We start from the raw sequence: 22857 nt of genomic DNA on the forward strand, positions 1-22857 counted from the left end.
TATTTGAATGTTTAACCCTGTGGAGGTTGCTGATCTGACAGATACAAACAAATTGTTTATTATAAAGATATCCAGAGTATAGCTAGTCATGACCTCAAGCTGCACATGCATATATTATGAGTAATATTCCACAATGTTTATGCAGTCAGTTTTGATTTAACATGTGTCATGTTAAGGTATGTGATATTTGATCGTAAATTGTATGAGAGATACTGTGAATTCTGATGTCAGTATAGTTTTTTGTTCAATAATTTCTAGATTGTAACTGAAAATAAACCATCATATATTATATTTGCAGTGTTTTTTTTTTTTTTTTTTAAGTTTTAATTTAATTTTAGCACATACTAGTAATGAATGTATCTCTCGGATACATGCGACCTACGCTGAAATTTTTTCGACTGCAACCTCTGCAGGGTTAATTTGCCATCTTCACGAAAAATTATTGGCTGGTGATACACTGGCAAGGAGCATGAAAGAAAATGTGAATGGGGAAACTATGAAAGTGTGAGGAACTCAGAATAGGGAGAAGGTATTATATGCCGATTCTTTGATAAGAGGTGTACTAAATGAGAGAGTGACAAAGTGATGTTTTTCCAGGTGTGAAGATCAAAGATGGTACCGAATCTGTTAGTTTTGCAGAGAGGGAAAAAGTTAGAGGATAGTTTTAGCTGGTGTGAATGATTTGAAAGGTGGGAAGTATGGTGATAGAAGATATGAAATTTGCTAATAGAAGCAAAAAAGAAGAGTGAGGAAGTACATTGTGAATTTGGTACCTCTGTATGATAGGGCAGAATTGAGAAGAACAACCAGGATTGCTAATGAGTCATTGAGAAGATTGTGCAGGAGGAATGGATGTATAGTTTATAAATATATAGTGAATTTGATGGATGAAAGGACTGCATTTCAATGGGTTTGGCATTAGATGTTTGGAGAGAGAGAGAGGGGGTTGAAATGTTGAAGGGGCAAAATTAGGGAAACTAGAAGCACTACAGAAGGGGGGTTGTAGTTGAGTATGCATTCAGCCATCCCTGGGATAAACGAGTGTGTAAACCATTATGCAATGCCAGCAATTTCACAGGTTCCAGATCCATGGATTGGAAATGACATTATATAAGGGTAACTGGGTCCAAGAGGATGTCAAAATCCTCTTGGACCCAGTTGAGGTAATATTGAAATTTTATCTCAACTTGAACCAAAAATTGTAGCAATCAGCAAGACCTGGTTGATGGAAAATGATAGTTTAGATAGAATGTTAAAGGTCTTCTATTATCCAAGGGGATAGAAGGATTAGGGCAGGAGGTGAGATATTGTGTTTTTGGGTGTTACTGTAGACTAAGGGAGCCATGGGAAGATGTAGAAGTCATGCATCAGATTAGCATGAGTGCATACCAAGCAATTATGGGAGGCTTGAAATATGGGGGCATAGCAAGATTGAAGCAGTATTTATACAGCTACTAAGGGATAATTACCTGAAATAGCATGTCATACAGGCAACCTGAGATTACTGAGAGCTTGGTCTGGTAATAACATCAGAAGATATCCATAATGGTAAACACTGTCCTACAGTTGGGGGGGGGGGGTAAGTGACTGTCTGGTCTTGTTCTGGGAGTGCAATTCTGTCAGGAAAGGGTTTGTTGAACTACACTCAATGGACAAAACATTAGAGATAGGGTGATGGGAAGTTGACACGGGCATCCCCTGCGTAGACAGTAAATAGGGAGACATTTGATTGGGGCAACAGCATATCGCAATTGGCAAATATGGGTAAATGTGGTGATCTTAGCAGTTTTGATCATGGACTTTTTTAAATAACGAAACTCATGTGGTGAGTTCATAACTAAAAGAAACACGTATTAACCACAGTGAAAATTATTTAATTGTAAATATTTCATCCTAAGTATCTTAGGACATCATTGGTACAGTAGTTTAAACAATAATAGGAATAACATACAGTTAGGGTGCATGATTACAATAGAATCTCATTAAACGTGCGTAATGTGTTACAGAAGTAATAAAAAAAAAAAAATTATTTTACGCAATTTTGTATGACAATTTCCCATACTTTAGTAATAGTAAGAACGTTGTTGCGGTTTAAATTTGGTCTGTGTAGAGTAGGGTTTCAGAACTTTCTATAAACGTGAACGTTTATATTATTCCTATTGTTGTTTAAACTACTGTACTGATGATGTCCTAAGACACTTGGATGAAATATTTACAATTAAATAATTTTCACTGTGGTTAATGTGTTTCTTTTAGTTTCATCATGGATGTATTATCACCACAAGACAGATGGGTCATTCTATCACTGAAGTGGTAAGAACCCTAGGGTTCTTGAGGGCAATGATATCAAGGGTCTACAGTGAGTATACCAGGATCCAGCAAGCAAGTGGTGGTCAACCACATGCCATTGATGATTAGGGTTGCCGTAGACTGTCCAGGCTCATACAAAGCAACGACGCCATAGTTTCAATGTCGGAGGAGTAGCATCAGCAAACAAACAGTATGATGTATTCCACATACTGTGGGCTATGGGAGCTGATGCCCTAATTGTGTGCCACTGTTGACAGCTTGTCATCAGATATTTCGTCTCACTTGCTGTTGGGACTATCAAACCTGAACCTCTGCAGAGTGGACCAGAGTCGTGGTTTGGTGAATCCCAGATCGTCTTATGATGTTGACGTCACACATGCATGGGAGGGTGCAGCTGTGACATTAACATTGTGAGGCTATGGGCCTGTCATCATGATAGATCATCTCTGTTCAAGGAGGTGGTGGCTCTGTGAAGGTTTTGGGGAACCTTCTCATGTAACACATCAGGTCCCTTAGTGTATCTGGAGTAGTCCTTAAATGCTGCAAGCTACCAGAAATTAAGTAGCTGAAAGCTACTTACTGTAGATGATCATCTACAGTAAGTGCCCTAAACACTCATTCCACACCATGCTAATAAACCTAGTCACCTTCAGTTGCTTCCAAAACAGTTGTCTTTTCTCACAAAAAAACCTTGTTTCTTCTCTCACACCTTTTGATAGTGATCAACTTAATCCTCGAGACTAGATCTCTTTTTTTCTGACTTGACTCTCATAGCCTTTTCCGTTATATACGTGCATCACTTCAACAGCATCCTCTACTTCCGAAAGTCTTGGCGTACTTTTTCACTCAAGAGCTAATTATTCTGCACGAATCCCAAATCTTCTTAACCTTGGTATACTGCTCTCACATTTGGGATAGTGCACCTAAAACACCTCTAAAAATTCTTGATATTACTCAGAAGAGTTGTTCAGTTGGTTAGTAATCTCTCTTGTTATATCTGTAATTCGTCTGCTGTGTTATTGTTATATCCTTACTTTCATATAATGTTATATCATAAATCGTAAGTTCAATCCTATTATACATTAACTTACTGTCTCTAGAATCTATCCTTTTGCTTACTCAAAACTTTGTACAATCTAAGTCCTACCGGCTACTCTATTATGTCGCTATCTCTCTATATTATACCTTGTTCTACCTCTATAATAACTCTCCTTCTAATCTATTGTCGTGCTCCTAAAATACTAATTCAGATTTTTTTCCCTCTTCGGATATTGGCAAAATTTATATTTCGCTGCACTAGCCAATATCCTATAACAGAAAAGACTCTTGTTCAGGGGAATAATTCAAAAATAAAAGGAATGCACACAATAATTTATCTCACGCTAGTGCTGTGCAGATTCAGTTAGCAGTCGTAGACTGAATCTCACTTAAACAATTATATCTAAATTCCTTCCCGCCAAAAGGTTCAATTTCATAAGTGGTGGTTTGAATTCGTAATCAGGCATAACTCAGGTATAAGGTACAAAATATGTTTATTGGAAAAACATAAAACATTTACAGTTATGTAAGTTTAAATACTCAATGAATCAAAATTCACTCTACGTTAAGGGTTATACTAAATCACAATGAATCAGAGCAAGTTAAATCCTTCAATTATGAAAGGATTAGGTTTAAGCAAAATACTACTACTATATAACTCCTTTCACAAGTTACTCACAGAATACTTATTGAACACTTTCATTAGTACTCTATCAATGATTATCTTAATTCTAAATTTCATTTTAAGCAAGTCTAGTCATTCACAAATTATTGCCTATTTAACAACTCTTCTTTGTTCCACAAGGGCTTAATTAATTCAGTCAAATTCTCACTAAAAGTTCTCTACTAGTGTCCTTTAGTTACAACACACAAATTTCTTGTTCTTCTAAGCAAATTTTTAACATAGAACGAAAACTCTTACATTACCGGATCCTTTCAGATTTCATGCCGCCATCTCATGTAGGTCTGGATTACCGTACTGCATATTCTTCGGCTGTCTTTGCGCCTGACGATGTACTACGCTTTTTCTTCTAATCGTTTCCGACTGTTGCCTGCTGTCTACCACTCCGCAGGAAACTTTCTCCAATGGGACATTCTGCTAAGGCTCGACTCCACATGGGCCGTCATATCGCGATCAGCTCTGCTTGAAAATCTTCAAGCATTCTCAAGAAAAGAACCTGCCGTCCGTCATTCCTGTAGTCAACTTGCCGCTCTCTCACAAATCCAACGACAAACTCCCCCTAAAACTCGAATCTGGCACTCCAAGGTCAAAAGGCTTAAAACGGCGTGCTTCGTCTTTTATTCGCCCTATTCGGGCGCCCTCTATTGAATGCGGTTTTCACCCACGAACCCCATCGTTCGTGCTCCTTGGGTGATCCTACACTCTCGCTAACCTGTCCGGTTACATTATTCTAGGAAGGCGCTCTGATGTCATATTTCCGCGTAGGTATAGCCTCCATCACTACGCTCGACTCATACCGATTATACACGATTATTCCGGATTACTATTATAAACTTTTCTCAGAATTTCGCAAAGTACTAGACAGCTTACTTGGGAATTACAAATAACCTAACAATAACTCTCACTATATCGCACACATGGACTATACATTATTACAAAACATAAAACAACACTTTATAATTATTAGCTGATGTGCAGATATCTCCTTAATTAGTAGTAGTTTATTATGTTAAATCCCGAATGAAGAATTTACTTGTAAAGCTCTGCATTCAGGATCTAACACTCTCCTTCGCATATGGTCACTTTTTGCATTGACTTTTACAAATAGTTCATGCGTGCAGTTCAGCAGAACTAGCATCCCTAATATCCACATTTCTGCAAAAGAATACATCAACAACAAAAGCACTAGCTGTTTAATATTCTTTTTTTACAGTTGAATTGCTGATTCACTGAACTTGCTACTGTCTTTCATTCCATCAACCTTTTTCCTCTCATTTCACTCTCCCCATAAAGTATTTTCGAAACACTACGATCTTAAATTAGTATTCTGTTCTTCAATAAGAACAGAATACTTTACTCTTCCAACCATCTCACATACACCATTTGCTGTATACCTTGTTGTCTCTTATTTGGAAGTGATATAAGTGCAAGAATTAAAAAACTGAAGATATCAGAGAAGTATATAGGTATGGTAATTCTCTTAGAAAGGCTTATATGTTTATTATACATGATTATTAATTAACTTAAGGAATTCAAAACATACAATAGAATATAAATTAAATCAAACTTTAGTATATATTTTGATTATTTCGGCAACGTCACATTGCCATCTTCAAAGGAACTTAAAATAAAGACATGCATGCAGGCACTACACACAGTAAATGAGGATGAAGCAAGGAAGTTATTGTTTCTCCTAAAATTCCTCATGATGTCCCCTAACGGGCAATGTGGGTATTCTTGGCCGTTGGGCTGAAGGTCTTCTGGTGTAAGTCTCCCAAATTTGGGGCAGTCTCATGCAACCAAATTTGTTGAGGTTTGGCATGTTTCTTAGGGCTGAGGCTGATTCCATGAAAAGTCTTTCAAATTTGAATTTGCTACGGTGTACCGCAGTAAGTTCCAATTTGCTTCAGCCCAGTGGCCAAGAATACCTACATAGCTGCTAGGGGGCACCGTCAGGACTTTTAGGAGAAACAATAACTTCCTCGCTTCATCCTCATTTACTGTGTGTAGTGCCTGCATGCACATATCTTTATTTTAAGTTCCTTTGAAGATGGCAACGTGACGTTACCGAAATATTGGAAATATATATTAAAGTTTAATTTAATTTATATTCTATTGTACGTTGTGAATTCCTTAAGTTAATTAATAATCATAGATACGTATAGACCAAATCAAATAGAAAAAGGAAGAAAACCATTTATAAGGGAAGAAGGAATAGACATATGCCTATAATAAATTTAGTTTAATCCTTTATCCAAGTGTGAGCAAACAAAGTTTGTCCCTGAAAGTATCTTCAGGACTGGGTTAAGGTGGTACAACACCAGGGCACTCCTTGCAAGGGCGGAGCATGCTACCAACACTCAGTATCTCCCATAATGCAAAACACATCTTCTTGCAGATATGTCTAATGTTATGCATTAAGGGAAGGGCCACAACCCAGACTAGTTTCGACCTTTATTGAGGTCTCTTCAGTGGGAGCCAGGCCCAAGTGGAGATACCAGGCTGAAGCATTAGTAGGTCATCTCTACCTGAGAGTGCCCTAGTGTTGTACCACCTTACCCCAGTCCTGAAGATACTTTCAGGCGCAAACATTGTTTGCTCACACTTGGATAAAGGATTAAACTAAATTTATTGTACTCTAACCAAGTGAAAAATAAACTTTCAACATCTTTCTCTAAATCCAGAGTAATTTATTAAAAAAGGGTGGCACACCATTTGGCAACTCCTATAGGTAGAGATGACCTGCTAATGCTTCTGCCTGGTATCTCCACTTGGGCCTGGCTCCCACTGAAGAGACTTCAATAAAGGTCGAAACTAGTCTGGGTTGTTGCCCTTCCCTTAATGCATAACATTAGACATATCTGCAAAGAGATGTGTTTTGCATTATGGGAGATACTGAGATAGGAGTGTTGGTAGCTTGCTCCACCTTTGCAAGGAGTGCCCTGGTGTTGTACCACCTTACCCCAGTCCTGAAGATACTTTCAGGCGCAAACTTTGTTTGCTCACACTTGGATAAAGGATTAAACTAAATTTATTATACTCTAACCATGTGAAAAATAAACTTTAAGACATGTGCCTAATACTTGGGATTCACCAAAACTCAGTTAAAACTCAATTTACAGAATATGAACTTCCAAATCCAGTCATGGAAGAACGCTTTTACTAATTCAAAAATATTTTGAATTAGCAAAAAAATATACTAAAGCAACATTTTTAAATTTCAAATGTATGCTTATTTAAAATCAGAATATTGTTAGCCATGTAGCTATTTCTAAGTTTTGGTAACCTCCTCCTTTCTCAGTATTTCACTTATGAGTAAGGAAAAGAAACATATTTCAAAATGTCAATTTTGAAACAAAAGTGTTGAGTATTCAGAGGTGAACTGTAAACTAAAATACACATTATTGGGGTGGGGAGAATGAGAATAAGAACTAAACTTCAGATTCTGAGTGGTCAACTCTAAATAAGACTTCAGACAGGTAAGCATGTGGTAAGATTGTTTGTATGGATAGAAAAATATGAACTTCGTGGTGGACTGAAATTGAAAATGAAAAACTGTTAAAATATCAAGAATGTGGCATAATGTTTTTGGAGGGTAGTGAAAAGAAAACTTAGCAAAAGTTCCATTCAATTAACCAAAATTATTCAATTTTGGTTAATTGAATAATTAAAAAAATTGTATGAAAATCAACAAATACACATACTGAAAATAGAAAAACAGAAAATGTTGAATGCATTCTCTACAGAAACCTGTAGTATATCAAATATTTCAGCAATTTTGGTTTAATTTTTAGTGATAATAGAATAAGAAAAGCTGGTATGGTGGAAGGGCAGTTGAATAATAAATTTATATGGAATAAGAGAAATTAGCCAAAACTCACGGCTAACATAGAGTACTGTGTGACCAAACCAGTTTTAACTAATGAATCCGAGAGCACTAATAGAAATAACACATGAGAGAAAAAGTACAGAACTGAACAAATAGCATCAATGGTAGCACAATATTAAAATGAAAATATTAGAAAAGAAGTTTGACAGCTAATCTTGGGTGTTCTGGTTACTTAAATGGAATATGAAAGAGCAAAGATTAACAAAACAGGTGGATGCTAATGTAAATCTTGGTACACTCAAAGATTTCAATGGAATAGTTTGTTTAGTAATGTTCTAGAAGACTGATATATTGGACAACGTTGAAGTCCTGAGAAATAGTACATTAATTTTTAGAAATAAAATCAGGAATTTGATATGCGAGATGTTTTAGTTAATCTATTAGCAGTACTGTGAGTAATCTGTGTTTACCTAAATTCAGTATGATATATCATAGATGTCCCCTCAGCAGTTTATCTCCATTCAGCTTCATACAATAATTTGTTAACAGTGTAGAGTAAAAATAGCAGATCTTAGCCATGGCTGCAATTATTGTTGACCAGGTCTACACCTTCCCCTAAGAACATAACAGGCCACAATGCAGTATTAGATATCCCACTTTGGGCTTGGTTTGAAAGGTTGAATGTTGGGTTTTTAGAGCAGTTTACAGATTATTTAACCCTTTTGGGTGGAATTCACATGAAGGTTATCTGACACATGCATATACACGTTGGACAAATGATAACTTTAGGAAAGATTCTTGCTTGCTTACTGAATAAATGCATCTTTTCAAAAAATTATTAGTATTGTCACTGTATCCTTTTTCATACTAGCTACTATGTAAATAATTGTAGTATAATAAATTTGAAGATATGGTTTTTTCCCTAAATTGCCTTAGGTATCTTAATTCTATTAGGCATAAATGTAATTTTTTGTGTGTGAGGGAAGAGGTTTATATTTGTCTTTTCAGACTGTTCGTTATGAGGTTGAGATTAGCACATGATATGCATGTTATGTATATTTAATTCTATTTTGAAGATTTATTTATATTATTGTTTCTTATTACTTGTATAGATATTTGATATAATGCTGATTCTCTTCTGATTTTGGTGATACCTGGGCTATGATTAAGAATTCCATACACAGTGTGATATTCAAATCCTGCTAATTCTCATGCATTAATATACTATATAGCAATTTCTTTGCCATACAAAATGCTGTATCAGATTGCTACATTTTTGTTTAGGTAAAAAGCAGTTTCTTATGACTATGAAGCAAGAATCTGGTCGACCACCAGAGGTAGAAAATGCTCATCTACTTAGTGTGGTTCATGGTGAAGAAATGCATGTTTATCAGGAATGTGAGGATGAAACAGGTATTAACATTCTTAGTATGATTATCTTGAATTGACTTCTTTCTTTCATGTAAATCAACATTTCAAAACATGAGAAACTGTCTACTTTTCAATTAATGGAATGAACATGTTTTCAGTTTTGGAAAACAATGCACAAAACCCATGCTTCTTGTTTTATAATATTGTAGTGCTCACCAAAGCAGGTTATTCAGGAAACATTTACAGAAAAATCAGAATTTATAAATAATTATAGCTCAGGTCATTAAATTCCTGATATTCTGTGTATACATTGCTCTTGAGGGTACTTTATGTACAGGATACTATGATAGTACTAAGTGATGGTTTGTACATTGGCTTTTCTGTCAACAATTCTCCTCCAGCTTGGTCTTGTTAGACAACTCCAATTTTTGTTTGATCTTGTATTTGGTCTTCTATTTCTCAGAACTTAATCTATGCTCATGTACTCCATGATGAGTGAGAATTTTTAGTTAAGAGTTTTATTTATGTAATGTCAGTTCTGTTTCCTGTCAGAGTTTTTTTGTATGTTTATCTTATTTACCACATCCATTAGGAATCCTGGTCATTATGAATGTTTTGCTGTAATGGATTATGAACAGCAGATAGGATACTCGTGCATTTTACTTTGAGAGAGCACTCAGCCATTTCTTGAAATAACCAATTAACTGCAGCATGGCTAAAAAATAGCATTAGCTATTTTTCTTGCCCTGTGATGGAATATGCAGAATTTGACTGTTAATAGTGGATATTAAAACTTGGAGAGCAGATAAAGAAGTATTTATTTGCCCAAAATATTTCTTTACATTGATTCTAACCTTAGTATTTGTCGACTGTTCTGGGAGTTGTTGCCATGTCGCATCATGGGTCCTATCCATCTGGCACTGTTTCAGAAAAGCAATAGTATAGCAATGCTTTTAAGTAAGGGATTTATTTTATTGACAGTTTTTATGACAGAAAAGAAATTTTTTTCCCAAGTCATCAAAGTGAAAATATAGCAAAAAATAGTGTTATTATTAAAATAAATAAATAACGGTCTTGTACCACTTATGAAATGCATGAATTCTTTTTCTTCAGAGACTGATCCATTCCTCCATTGGACATCATCGGGTACCGTATGGTCACTGCAATGCCCGGTGATCCTGTTGTATGCTTTTCTAGGACTTCAGCACTCTCTCTCTCTCTCTTAAAATCAGTCACTCCAGATGCCATCCATCCATCTCATTGACAGTATCCATTCTTTTTCCAGGAACTTCTATTACTGTTTTGAGAATTACTTCCATGCATTCGTTGTCCAAAGTAATTTCACCTTTCTTGTGTAAAGAGCCATAAAGTTCTGCCTTTCTAGCACCCATCTGTTTGTCTGCTTTAGTTATATATCCTCAGTAACATTCTGTAATATCACATCTTAAAAGCAGCTATAATTTTCCTATCAGACTTCTGTAGGTTCCAGGTCTCACGTTCATAATCTCCATTATGAACGTGAGACTATTTTTTGTGGAGATTATGAACGTGAGACACAAGTCTATTTTTAGCCATTCCCAATCTTCTTATGAACAGCAATTCTTCGCATTAATAATGAATTACAGGTACTCAAACTTGCTGACTTTCTCAATTCTTTCTATATTAAGGTACACTTGTTTCTCATGAGCTTCCTCTGTTCTTACTGATCTTATTAACTTCCTCGAGGATTTGGCCTAAGTCTTGTCATTATAAAGGACAGCATACCTCAGATTACTGATCCATCTGCCACCTATCCTAATTCCTGTGTTATGGATTTGGCCTAGGTCTTCCTTGTCATTATAAAGGAATACTTTATCATCAGAATACCTCAGATTACTGATCCATATGCCACCTATCCTAATTCCTGTGTTAAGCTCATCCAGTACTTCATGCATGATGTCATCGGCATAGATAGTAAACAAGTAAGGAGAAAGTAGACATCCTTGCCTAACTCCTTTTCCAACAAGAAGCCAATCACTTAATCCAGTCTCTGTTCTTACCAAGGCTTTATGCTCACTGTACAAGTTAGCTATCATCATCATCATCAAATTCCTGCCATGTACCCTCAAGGGGTGTACAGGATATGACAGTACTACATGAAAAAATTACATCATTACTAACTTCCTATCTACAATTTTCCTCCAAATCAGTCTGTTACTTGTCAAGACTCCAACATTATCAGATCTTATATTTCTATCGTCTAAGGCACTTTGTACCGTATCAATCCACCTATATCTTGGTCTTCCTCTGGGTCGTTTTCCTGCCAACCTGGCAGAGAACACTTGTTTTGCTAATCTTTCCTCTCCCATTCTATTTAAGTGACCATACCATCTGAGATTAGCTCTGCTAACGCATTCCTGGATGCTGACAATGTCAAGTTCTTTCCTAATATCCTCATTTTTAATATGATATTGCCATTGATGCCATCTGTTCACGCCTCTAATCTTTCTCAGGACTCTCATATCTGCGGTCTCTAGTCTTTGGTCAAGTGTTTTACTTCTGACCCAGCTCTCAGATCCATAAGTTAAAATTGGTTTGAACACAGTCTTGTATACAGCTAATTTAGTGTTCCTAAATTTAAATCCTAAAGTTAGCTATCAACCTTAATAATATGTTGAGGAAAACCCTTTGTTTTCATTATTTCTCACAGTTTCACATGCATAACAAAGAGTAGTCTAAAACATATTACCATAGGGAGTCTAAATTCTTAATACTTTTCTATGATCTGTCTAAGGCTATCTGATCTCTGGTACCTTTTACCTTTTCTAAAATCTGCTTGCTCCTCAGGCATGCTGCCTCAATTCCATTTAGAATGATCTTTAAAGATTATTCTAAATAGGATTGAGGCCATTATCCTCTTTCCCACATACGTGTAATCAGTTGAAACACTCTTAATCCTCCACCTGCTGTGGCTTTTATTAAAAATTTGGTTGATTGGTTGAAAGAGCTGTTTAACTGCTCTTTTAACCCACTGCCTCAGTAGAGGAGATTCCAAATTACAATTTTCCTTATCTTCTCTACTGTACAGTTCCTCACAGTATTCTTTTCATCTGTTTTTGATTTCTAGTTCTTCTGTTAGTAATGCTCCATTCCTGCCTTTGATGACATTTAATGTGACCTTAAACTTGTGCTTTAGGTCGCACACTTAATGAAACATCCTGCTATAATTGTGCCTCCTCATCTGGAACTATCTCTTCACATTTATTAGTATAAAAAATTTCCTTGTCCTGACTAATAGCTCTTCTGACTTTTCTATGTAATCTCTTATATTCTTCACTCCCTGTTTCTCCAACTGCCTTCTTTCTATTAGATCCCATGTTGAATCTGATATCCATTGGTGTCTTGATCTTATAAATGGGCTGAGATAATTCCAGGCTGTATCCTGTATTATAACCTTGACTCTTTCCCAAAGTATTTCAGGTGAGTTCTCCTTATTAGTCTCTGAAAGATCATCCAACCGAGTTGATGTTTCTTCTCTGAATCCACTAGGGATTACTATGACATTGAGTTTAGTGGAATGTGCTTTACTTGGAACTTTTGGAATCTTAGGCTTACTTTATGCCTATTAAATAACTTAAGGAATTCACAACATACAAGGGATATAAATTAAATTAAACTTTAATCTATATTTCCAATATTTTGGCAACATCACATTGCCATCTTCACAGGAACTTAAAATAAAGACACATGCATGCAGGCACTACACACAGTAAATGGGGACGAAGCAGGAAGCTATTGTTTCTCCTAAAAGTCTTCATGGTGCCCCCTTAGCATGCTGTGTAGGTATTCTTGGCTGTTGGGGCTGAAGGTCTTCTGATGTAAGTCTCCCAAATTTGGTGCAGTCTCATGCTACCAAGTTTGTTGAGGTTTGGCATGTTTCTTAGGGCTGAGGCTGATTCCATGAATAGTCTTTCGAATTTGAATTTACTACGGTGTATTACCGTGGCTTTCTTTACTGTATTCTGTGGTGTGTATCCAGAGCATGGTCTGCAAGACCAGAGTGGCTGTAATGGTGAAACCGGATGTAGTCCTTGTGTTCTGATATTCGCTGTCCTGCCTGTTTGGTCAAAGTAGAACAGCTGACAGCTGCAAAGGACCTGGTATACACCAGGTAGGTATAGGGGAAGTGGTTTGTTTTAGTGGAGCAGATAAGGGACACCAGTTTTCTATATGGTCTGTAATACGAGGTCAAGTCATGTTTTTTTTAAGATTTTAGTAATTTTTTCTGAGGTGCCTCGGATGTAGGGGGATGGATTTAGAGTAATCCTTGTTGTGAAATGGGGGGGGTATGGTTTACTGGTTTCAATATTTTTTTGGGGTTGAAGCCATTGGCTGAGAAAGTGTTGAGGATGTGGTTTAGTTCTGTGATTAAGGTATTGTCATTTGAACAGATGAGTTTAGCCCGGTTGTGTAGTGTCGTAATAACTCCATATTGTTGTTAGGGAGAGATGGTGGGATTGTTGGTGAATGTATCTGCCTGTATAGGTGGGTTTTCTATAAACTGAGAAAACCGAGATTCCATCAGGCTGGTGGGTGACTAGTGTGTCTAAAAAAGGGAGGCTGTTGTTTTCCTCTTTTTCCAGGGTGAACTTGATTATGGGGTGTTGGTTGTTTAAGTGTGTTAGGAAGGAGAGGAGTGTATCAGAGCCATGTGGCCAAATAGTGAACACATCGTCAACGTAGCGAAGCCATATGGTTAGTTTTTGTGGGGCAGAGTTTAAGGCTTTCTCTTCAAAAGTCTCCATAAAGAATTTGGCCAAGGGTGGGGGAGAGTGGCGAATCCATGGCTGTCCCCTCTATTTGTTTGTAGATTTTCCTTGCAAAACAAAATAGCCCAAGTTCATTGTGAACTGAAATAGGGCTGAGATATCAGGAGAAAATTTAGCTTGGATTAGCTCTATGGTCTCTTTGAGTGGGACGTTTGTGAATAACGAGGAGACGTCAAAACTGACCATTATGTCAGTATGTTGGAGTGTAAGGTTTTCTATGCTGGCTTTGAAATGGGCTGAGTTTTTTTTTTTTTTTTTTTGTGTGATGGGGTGTTGCTAGTATAGTGTGTGAGTGCTTCGGCCAAATGTTTAGCTAATTTGTATGTTGGGGAATCAATACCATCCACTATTGGACATAATGGCACATTTTCTTTATGTATTTTTGGAAGTCCATATATGCAGGGTGGGGGTATGGAGTTAAATGGTTTTAATTTGTTAGTGACTTCTACAGGCCAAGAAGTGACCTTCTTAAGGAGCCTGTAGAGTTTTATAATTTGTGAGTTGGTGGGATTGTATTCAATAGGGAGGTAAGTAGCTCGATCTAATAAGAGAGCATTAAGATTACCTGTAATCCGTTTGGTTAAGTACTACTGTGGTGTTACCTTTATCCGCTTTGGTGATTACTAATTCTTTGTTTTGATTCATTTCCTGCAAAAATTCAAATTCAAAAGGATATTCATGGAATCAGCCTCAGCCCTCAGAAACATGCCAAACCTCAAAAAAATTTGGTTGCATGAAACTGCCCCAAATTTGGGACACTCGCATCAGAAGACCTTCAGCCCAACAGCCAAGAATACCTACATAGCCCGCTAGGGCCATCATCAAGATTTTTAGGAGAAACAATAGCTTCCTGCTTCGTCCTCATTTACTCTGTGTAGTGCCTGCGTGCACGTGGTCTTTATTTTAAGTTCCTCTGAAGATGGCAACGTGACGTTGCCAAAATGTTGGAAATATAGATTAAAGTTTCATTTAATTTATATCCCTTGTATGTTTTGAATTAAGTTATTTAATAAGCATGTTTAACCAATATCTAAGCCTTTCTACCAGAATTACGGTCATCCATGGAGATTCCATTGCACGCAAGGCCCGCCATTACGGTAAAATGAAGCTGAAGCTATCAAGACAACTGAATCATCTGACCTTTCTAGCACGCTGTCAGGATAATCAAGTAATCCCAAATTGTGTAAAATTCGAGCACAGTTTCGTTTCGCAAAAGGCTCTCCGAATTTATAATCGCACCAGCCAAGCTCTGCTACAAGAAGAAATTGCTGCCACTTGAGTTCTCCTAGCTGATGCAAACTTAGCTATTCGGGTGCTCAAAGAAGGGCTTTCCGGCACGTTAAACCACGGGCTTTAGTCAGTTTTATACAACAGCTCGTGCACTGCTGCGGATAAGGAATTTTAAAAAATACAAGGTCGACATATCAAGAAATTTGAGAATTTAAAAAAGAACTCGACCTCCGAACCAAAACTTCCTGCCGACACTGTAGTCAACCTTTCTTCAGTTAATTTGAAGCCTGAAGCACTGAACGCTCTCTCACATGACCACAACTTCACCATTGCTCCCAGAAAAATATCACCAATGATATAATGATCCAAATTGAATGCGGGATCCGCCACTTTCCAAACCACATCGTCAACAATATTAGACTGAATGTAGCTTGTGTTCTCGCCAAAGCAAGACCACCAAAAATCAACATATCCAACAAGGAATGTAAAGCTCTGCAGGAAGTGAAGAAAAACAAAGAAATAGTAATCACCAAAGCAGATAAAGGTAACACCACAGTAGTACTTAATCAAACGGATTACACAGGTGATCTTAATGCTCTATTATTAGATCGGGCTATTTACCTCCCCATTGAATACACCTCACAAATTAAAAAAATTCCACAGGCTCCTTAAGAAGGTCACTTCATGGCCTGTAGAAGTTCACTAACAAATTAAAACTGTTTAACTCCATACCCCTTGCATATATGGACTCTGTTAAACTGTGAATGAAATTATTTTGTATGTTTTTGTTCTTCATTCACATTTAACATAATCTACCATATACCAAGCAAGACCTGTTTAAATATTATTAAGTTTATTTTATTTATTGCTATGTTAATATTATAAGAATTTGTATTTAACATTTTTTACTGCGTATTAATTGAAATGTAAATATTCTCTGTTTATTCCTGCTTGTAGAAGTTTAACGTTATGCAATAGTTCAATTTTATTATGTTTTGTTTTGTTGTCATGGAGACGAATATAAGTGAGTGAGCACGAGTTTGGAACAGTGCGTGAGGGAGAATGCTAAAAATTTACTCGAAAGATTAAAGAAAGCACGAGAACAATTTAGGCAGGAAGAACAGATATATAAGGAGGAACGCTGAAAATATAGAGGGAGAGAGAGGATTGGCATTCGGTTGGAATCAGAGGATATTCTAATTCGGCATTCGGGAATCAGAGTGTGATAATAGCGAGTCGGCAAGTTACTCAAGCAGCTAATTAAAAGTCCAGTAGTCGAGAAGCGGTTAGCTAATAAGTTGTAGAATAACAATTATAGCTACGGAAGACAGCTGAGTGACTACTAAATAGACTAGCAATACTTGAGTTGAGATTTAATTTCAGGGCCGACCTTTCAAGGACATATGGAACCTTGAAGCTAAGTACGAAGTTACTAGAGAATAGTAGAGGCTGTAAAGTTGAAGTTTACCGTTAGCTGTGTTTAGAATTATAGTGCCTAAAGAAATATTTGAATGCAGGAGGAATGAACAACTGTGCATATAAAACCTCGAGATAAGGAATTATTGTGTATTGCCTTAATTCATGAGTGATCAGTAGTACTTCATGCAAGAACGTTTGTTTATGTGTATTGTGACTGATGATTAATTCAGTTATTGCTTAGAAGATTTATTTTAATGAGTGCTCTGTGCGGTTTAAAATGTTTACGGTTATAAAACGTGTTTGTGTAAGTTGATGAAGAAAGAAGATTATCGGTAAGATTATTCCAACCATTAATATTCCTATACAGAGAAGTGTGTGAGTTTTATCCTAGAATTTCCCTATACTATCAGTAGCTATTGTGGAGAATTAGCTGAAGTGTAAAATTAAAGGTGTTTGTTTGTGAAGAGGTGTTACTGCAATTTTTATTGTATTTTGGAACTTAAGGAACTATGAGAAGACTGTATATAGAGATAACAGATTTACCTTTGTCTGAGTCTGTATGATTGAACTTATCAGAGAAGCTAGAATGTTTGTGATATCTTAATTACTGATTTGAACTTAAGTGTAAAATTTGTGATTCTAAAATTAAATGTTTGTTTTTGTTAATCAAAAGTTGTGTTTTGCCTGAATCTCTTTTACTGCACCATTCATTAAATATTCGAACCAAAGCGGGTAAAATAAGTAAGTTAAATATACTCGGCAAGCATATATAAAGGAAGGGTAATTGAGAGTTGGTTTATCTTCAATTCTTGAACTAATTCAGATATAAAGTGGCGCAGTCTTTAAATATAAATTTTCTTTATATTTGAATTAGAAATCAACTTACAACTTATCAATTAGTTAAGAACATCGTAATAGTAATCATGTCGGATCCAAGGTATAGAATGAGAAGAAGTAGGATCCAACAACTCCCAAAAATGCATAAAGAAAATGTGCCATTACATCCCATAGTGGGTGGCATTGATTTCCCCCACATACAAATTAGCTAAACATTTGGCCAATATGCTCACACACTATACTGGCAACACAAAACTCAGGCCACTTCAAAGCCAGCATAGAAAACCTTACACTCACATGCTGACATAATAGTCAGTTTTGATGTCTCCTCCTTATTCACAAATGTCCCTCTCAATGAAACCTTAGAGCTAATCCAAGCTAAATTTCCTCCTGATATCGCAGCTCTACTTTAGTTCACAATGAACTCGGGCTATTTCGTTTGGCAAGGAAAATTGTACAAACAAATAGAGGGGACAGCCATGGATTCGCCACTCTCCCCCCCCCCCCCTCCCCCCTTGGCCAAATTCTTTATGGAGACTTTTGAAGAGAAAGCCTTAAACTCTGCCCCACAAAAACTAACCATATGGCTTCGCTACGTTGACGATGTGTTCGCTATTTGGCCGCATGGCTCTGATACACTCCTCTCCTTCCTAACACACTTAAACAACCAACACCCCATAATCAAGTTCACCCTGGAAAAAGAGGAAAACAACAGCCTCCCTTTTTTAGACACACTAGTCACCTACCAGCCTGATGGAATCTCTGTTTTCTCAGTTTATCAAAAACCTATCCATACAGGTAGATACATTCACCAACAATCCCACCATCCGCACTTACAACAATAAAACTTATCTGTTGAAATGACACTGCCCTAACCACCGAACTAAACCACATCCTCAACACTTTCTCTACCAATGTCCCCCCCCCCCTTTAACAACAAGGATTACTCTAAATCCACGACCATTCCCTACATCCGAGGCAACTAGGGAAAAAATTACCAAAATCTTAAAAAAACATGACTTCACCTCATGTTACAGACCATATAAAAAATTGCCATCCCTTATCCGCTCCACTAAAGACCATCTACTTCCCCTAGACCTACCTAGTGTATACCAGGTCCCTTGCTGCTGTAAGCTGTCCTACTTTTGCCAAACAGGCAGGACAGTGAATATCGGTATTTCAGAACACAAGGACTACATCCGGTTTCACCAGTACAGCCCCTCTGGTCTTGCAGACTATGCTCTGGATACAGATACACGCCACAGAATACGGTGGAAGAAAGCCATGGTAATACACCGTAGTAAATTCAAATTCGAAAGGCTATTCATGGAATCAGCCTCAGCCATAAGAAACATGCCAAACCTCAACAAATTTGGTTGCATGAGATTTGGGAGACTTACATCAGAAGACCTTCAGCCTAATGGCCAAGAATACCTACATAGCCTACTAGGGGGCATCATCAGTACTTTTAGGAGAAACAATAGCTTCCTGCTTCGTCCTCATTTACTGTGTGTTAGTGCCTGCATGCATGTCTTTATTTTAAGTTCCTGTGAAGATGGCAACGTGATGTTGCCAAAATATTGGAAATATAGATTAAACTTTAATTTAATTTTTATCCCTTGTACGTTATGAATTCCTTAAGTTATTTAATAAGCATGTTTAACCAACGTCCAAGCCTTTCTGCGAGAATTAGGCTTACTTTAGCTGTTATTATTGACTATCACAGTTTGTTCCAGGACAAGTATGGCCTTTTTTCCTGCTGTTTGGAGAGCCAGTAAATCAGTCTGGTGACTTGACATATCAGTCATTTCTTCTATTTTCTGAATGTTCAGTTTCTTTTTGCACAGAGGGTGTATGTTTATAACCTTTCGAAGGTGGAAGTCATATAAATAAAAAGATGTCCAAGTATAAATACCTGTTGTGAAAGTTTTTAGAAGTGGGGATTGGTAATAACTAATCTGTTAGCTTGTGCAAATTCCAGCAGTCTTTCACCATGGGTGTCGGATTTGCCCAGATCAAATATAATCACACTCTGGACTAACTCATGCTCTTTTTCACTTTTACATTAGTCTCTCTAAGATGTAAAGCACATCTCTCCTGGCTAGGCAGTCTAAAATTAACTCTAGGTTTCATAAAATTCTTCGCTTTCTTCAGCAGACCTATCTGTGTGTGGTGCATAAACTACCACAATTGATGCATTGGTAGGAGGAGGCTTAAGTATGTAGGAAGTTTTTCCATTTGGTTATACTATAAATTAAAGATACCAAGAAATTATATACAGTGGTGCCTTGGTTAACGACAGTAATCCGTTCCAGGATTACCGTCGTTATCCAAGGCGCGATTCCCCATAAGATTTAATTGAAAATTGATTAATTTGTTTGTACATATTAAAAATGCAGATAAATGTCATAAAAATATGGTAAATATCATTTTTTTTATTATACAGTTTTGCTACAAAAAAATTAACATTAATAAAATGAATTGTTCATGATAACAGTTTTTAATTATCAATCTTCACCAGAAGGACAATTGGGCTCACTTCAGAGTTTTTTGACAATTGACCTGTAAAAAACATGTCTAGGGTTGTTTGCTTCTGCTTCTTTTTTAAAATGTTTCTGAAAAACTGCATTGACTTTTCATTAAATAATATGCAGTTCTGATAACCTCAGATTGGATTCCATTTCATAGCAGCATTTTGAACTTCCTCCTACTTTGCCAAAACATTTTTGATTTCAGCAGTCGTAATTTGTTCTTTCTCTCCATCCTCATCTTCAGATGAAATTTCCTTTTCTTCACATTGCTACTTGAAAAGTTCTTTTAGCTCATCAGTAGTCAGTTCTCGGTCATGCATCTCCAATAATTCTTCAACATCTTCCTCTACTTCCAAGTTAAGATCATGAGCATTTGCCACAATATCCTTTACCAATTTGTGTCCTTCATCTGAAGTTTCTTCATTATCAAAGGAAGGACATAGTTTCCTCCATGCTGCTTTGAGACATTTCATTGTTACTTCTTGCCAAGCCTTTACAATTAGCCTAATTGCTATGACAGTGTTGAATTCTTCCTTCCAAAATTTTCTTAGAGTTATGTTGGTAGCCTCACAGATTTCAAAGCACCTACCTGGTAAAAAGTGCCCTTGTGTAAAGTTTTTTAAAATTTGCAATTATCAGCTGATCCATAGGTTGAATCAGAGATGTAGTCTTGGGAGGAAGAAAAATCACCTTGATAAAATCTAATTCCTCTGGTAGCGCTTCTTGTATGCCCGTTGGATGGCCAGGTGCGTTATCCAAGGTTAAAATGGCTTTTAGAGGCAGATTGTTTTGCTCAAGATAGGCTTTGACAGTTGGTTCAAACAATTTGCAAATCCAGTCTCTAAATTCCATTCTTGTGACCCAGGCTTTGCTGTTAGACTTCCACAAAATACCAAAATTGGATTTAGAGACATTGAACTTTTTTAATGCTTGGGAATTCTCTCAGTGGTAGATTAACATTGATTTTACCTTAGTCTCCACTTGCATTTGCTGCTAAAAGCAATGTTAACCTATCATTCATTGGTTTATGTCCAAGAAGTGTTTTTTCTTCTTTTGTGATAAATGTCCTGTTGGCGTTTTCTTCCAAAATAACCCAGTCTCATCACAATTGAAGACTTGTTGGGGTATGTATTCTCCTTCTATAATTCTTGTAAAGCTATTGACAAATTTATCTCGTGCTGCTTTGTCAGCACTAGCTGCCTCTCTGTGTCTGACCACACTGAATTCCTGTTCTATTTTTAAAGTTGTCAAACTAACATCTGCTACCTTTTGAAATCATCATCGTATACCTCAGAACTTGATCCCGAAGTCTTCTTTTTCAAATCTTGATAAATCTGTTTAGCTTTCTGACAGATTGCATTTTGAGATGTAGTATCGCCTGCCATTTCTCTTTCTTTGATCCAAATTAGTAATAGATTTTCCATTTGCTCAAAAAGAAGCCCTCTGACATTCAACCTTGAAGTTCCCTTAGCTACCATAAGTTCTTCTTTCTTAGCCAAAATGGTTGATATTGTTGAATGACTGGTTTCATATATTCGAGCTAGCTGCACAACTTTCACACCTTCGTGATGTTTTGCTACTATTTCTTTCTTCTGCTCAATAGAGAAAATTTTTCTTTTTGTGACCCATTTTGTCGCACGGTAAAAAAATTCACTCTATAAAAAAAAAGATACACAAAATACAGCAGTGGTGCACTCGAGATTTAATCATGGACAGTGCCGAGTACTCAAGATTTAATCTGGGGGGGGGGGGATGACCCGTGATTTAATCTTGGAGGGGGACTGAGTTGAGTAGACGATTTAAGAATACACATTGCATACTACCTATGACTGAGCATCTGCAGTGATTGCCAATACATGATACACGTGATCTCTAGCCCGGCTTGGGCAAAGTATCGCCCGAGCACTACTTCGTTCGCCTTGCGTTCACAACAGCCGTGATTCCCGAGAGCCAGAGGGTATTCCCACCTTATGTGACCGCTAATTCATAAGTAGCAATAGAAATAGAAGACACGAGACAACATAAATGAATAAAAAGAATTTTGGAAAATTTTTTAGTCGCTTTTTCTTTTGGGAGGAGCCAGGGCTCCTTGACCCCCTACCTGGGTGCACCAGTGAAATAAGATATTATTACAAATTGTACAACACTAAGACAAGGGATACAAAGAACATATTGTCACCTGCAAATAAAAGTAAAAGTTCAAAAAAAAAAAAACTTTTTGAAATAAAAGTTAACAGTTAAATTCAAAACCTGCAATTTTTGACTTAGTGCATTTTGCTTGTAAGGTGACGATATTAGATACAGACTTACCATAACATATACTGATTAGCAGCTTATAGATACGATTATTATACAGATTAGATTTGATTTTGCCTTTTGATGGCAAACGAACAGTGACATGCACTCGCCAATTTATTGTCTATATGAACCAACACATTAAAAAATAAATGCTTAAATACTAATTTTCATAAAACGCATTTATAACCACAAATTTTAAAATAAAGCACGGTACACTACAAGAAAAGGAACAATAAATGGAAAACGTAAACAGCTGGCTATGATGGGTCAAACATATCTGAGCTTCACAGCTAAGGCGCATGGCTGTTCTCTATTCGACAATGTCCTCCCGCACGTGACTGAGTGCGATCAGAAAATTTCGTTTTTTTTAGGTCGGATAGAAGTTCGCATAATTGAGTGTCGTTAACCAAGAGATTTTTTCTTACAGCCACTCGTCGTTATCTGAGGCCTTTGTTAACCAAGGCACCATTGTACTTGGTTTAATCCTTTATCCAAGTGTAAGCA

At 36.8% G+C, this 22857-nt stretch overlaps 1 protein-coding gene across 3 annotated transcripts in view; it reads left to right on the forward strand.

The window, feature by feature from the left end:
- LOC150108083 (protein Gawky-like) overlaps window positions 1-22857 on the forward strand; it is a 328768-nt gene that overhangs the window by 46662 nt on the left and 259249 nt on the right. For all 3 annotated transcript variants that reach the window (XM_090390597.1, XM_090390595.1, XM_090390598.1), the window contains exon 2: window positions 9144-9272. In XM_090390597.1, coding sequence (XP_090246723.1) covers window positions 9161-9272 — 112 coding nt within the window. In that variant the 5' untranslated portion in view covers window positions 9144-9160. The remainder of the gene's footprint in view (window positions 1-9143; window positions 9273-22857) is intronic.

The sequence above is a fragment of the Typopeltis vanoorti genome, chromosome 3, assembly GCF_054136105.1.
Source record: "Typopeltis vanoorti isolate ZY-2024b chromosome 3, IOZ_Tvanoo_1.0, whole genome shotgun sequence".
NCBI lineage: Eukaryota > Metazoa > Arthropoda > Arachnida > Uropygi > Thelyphonidae > Typopeltis > Typopeltis vanoorti.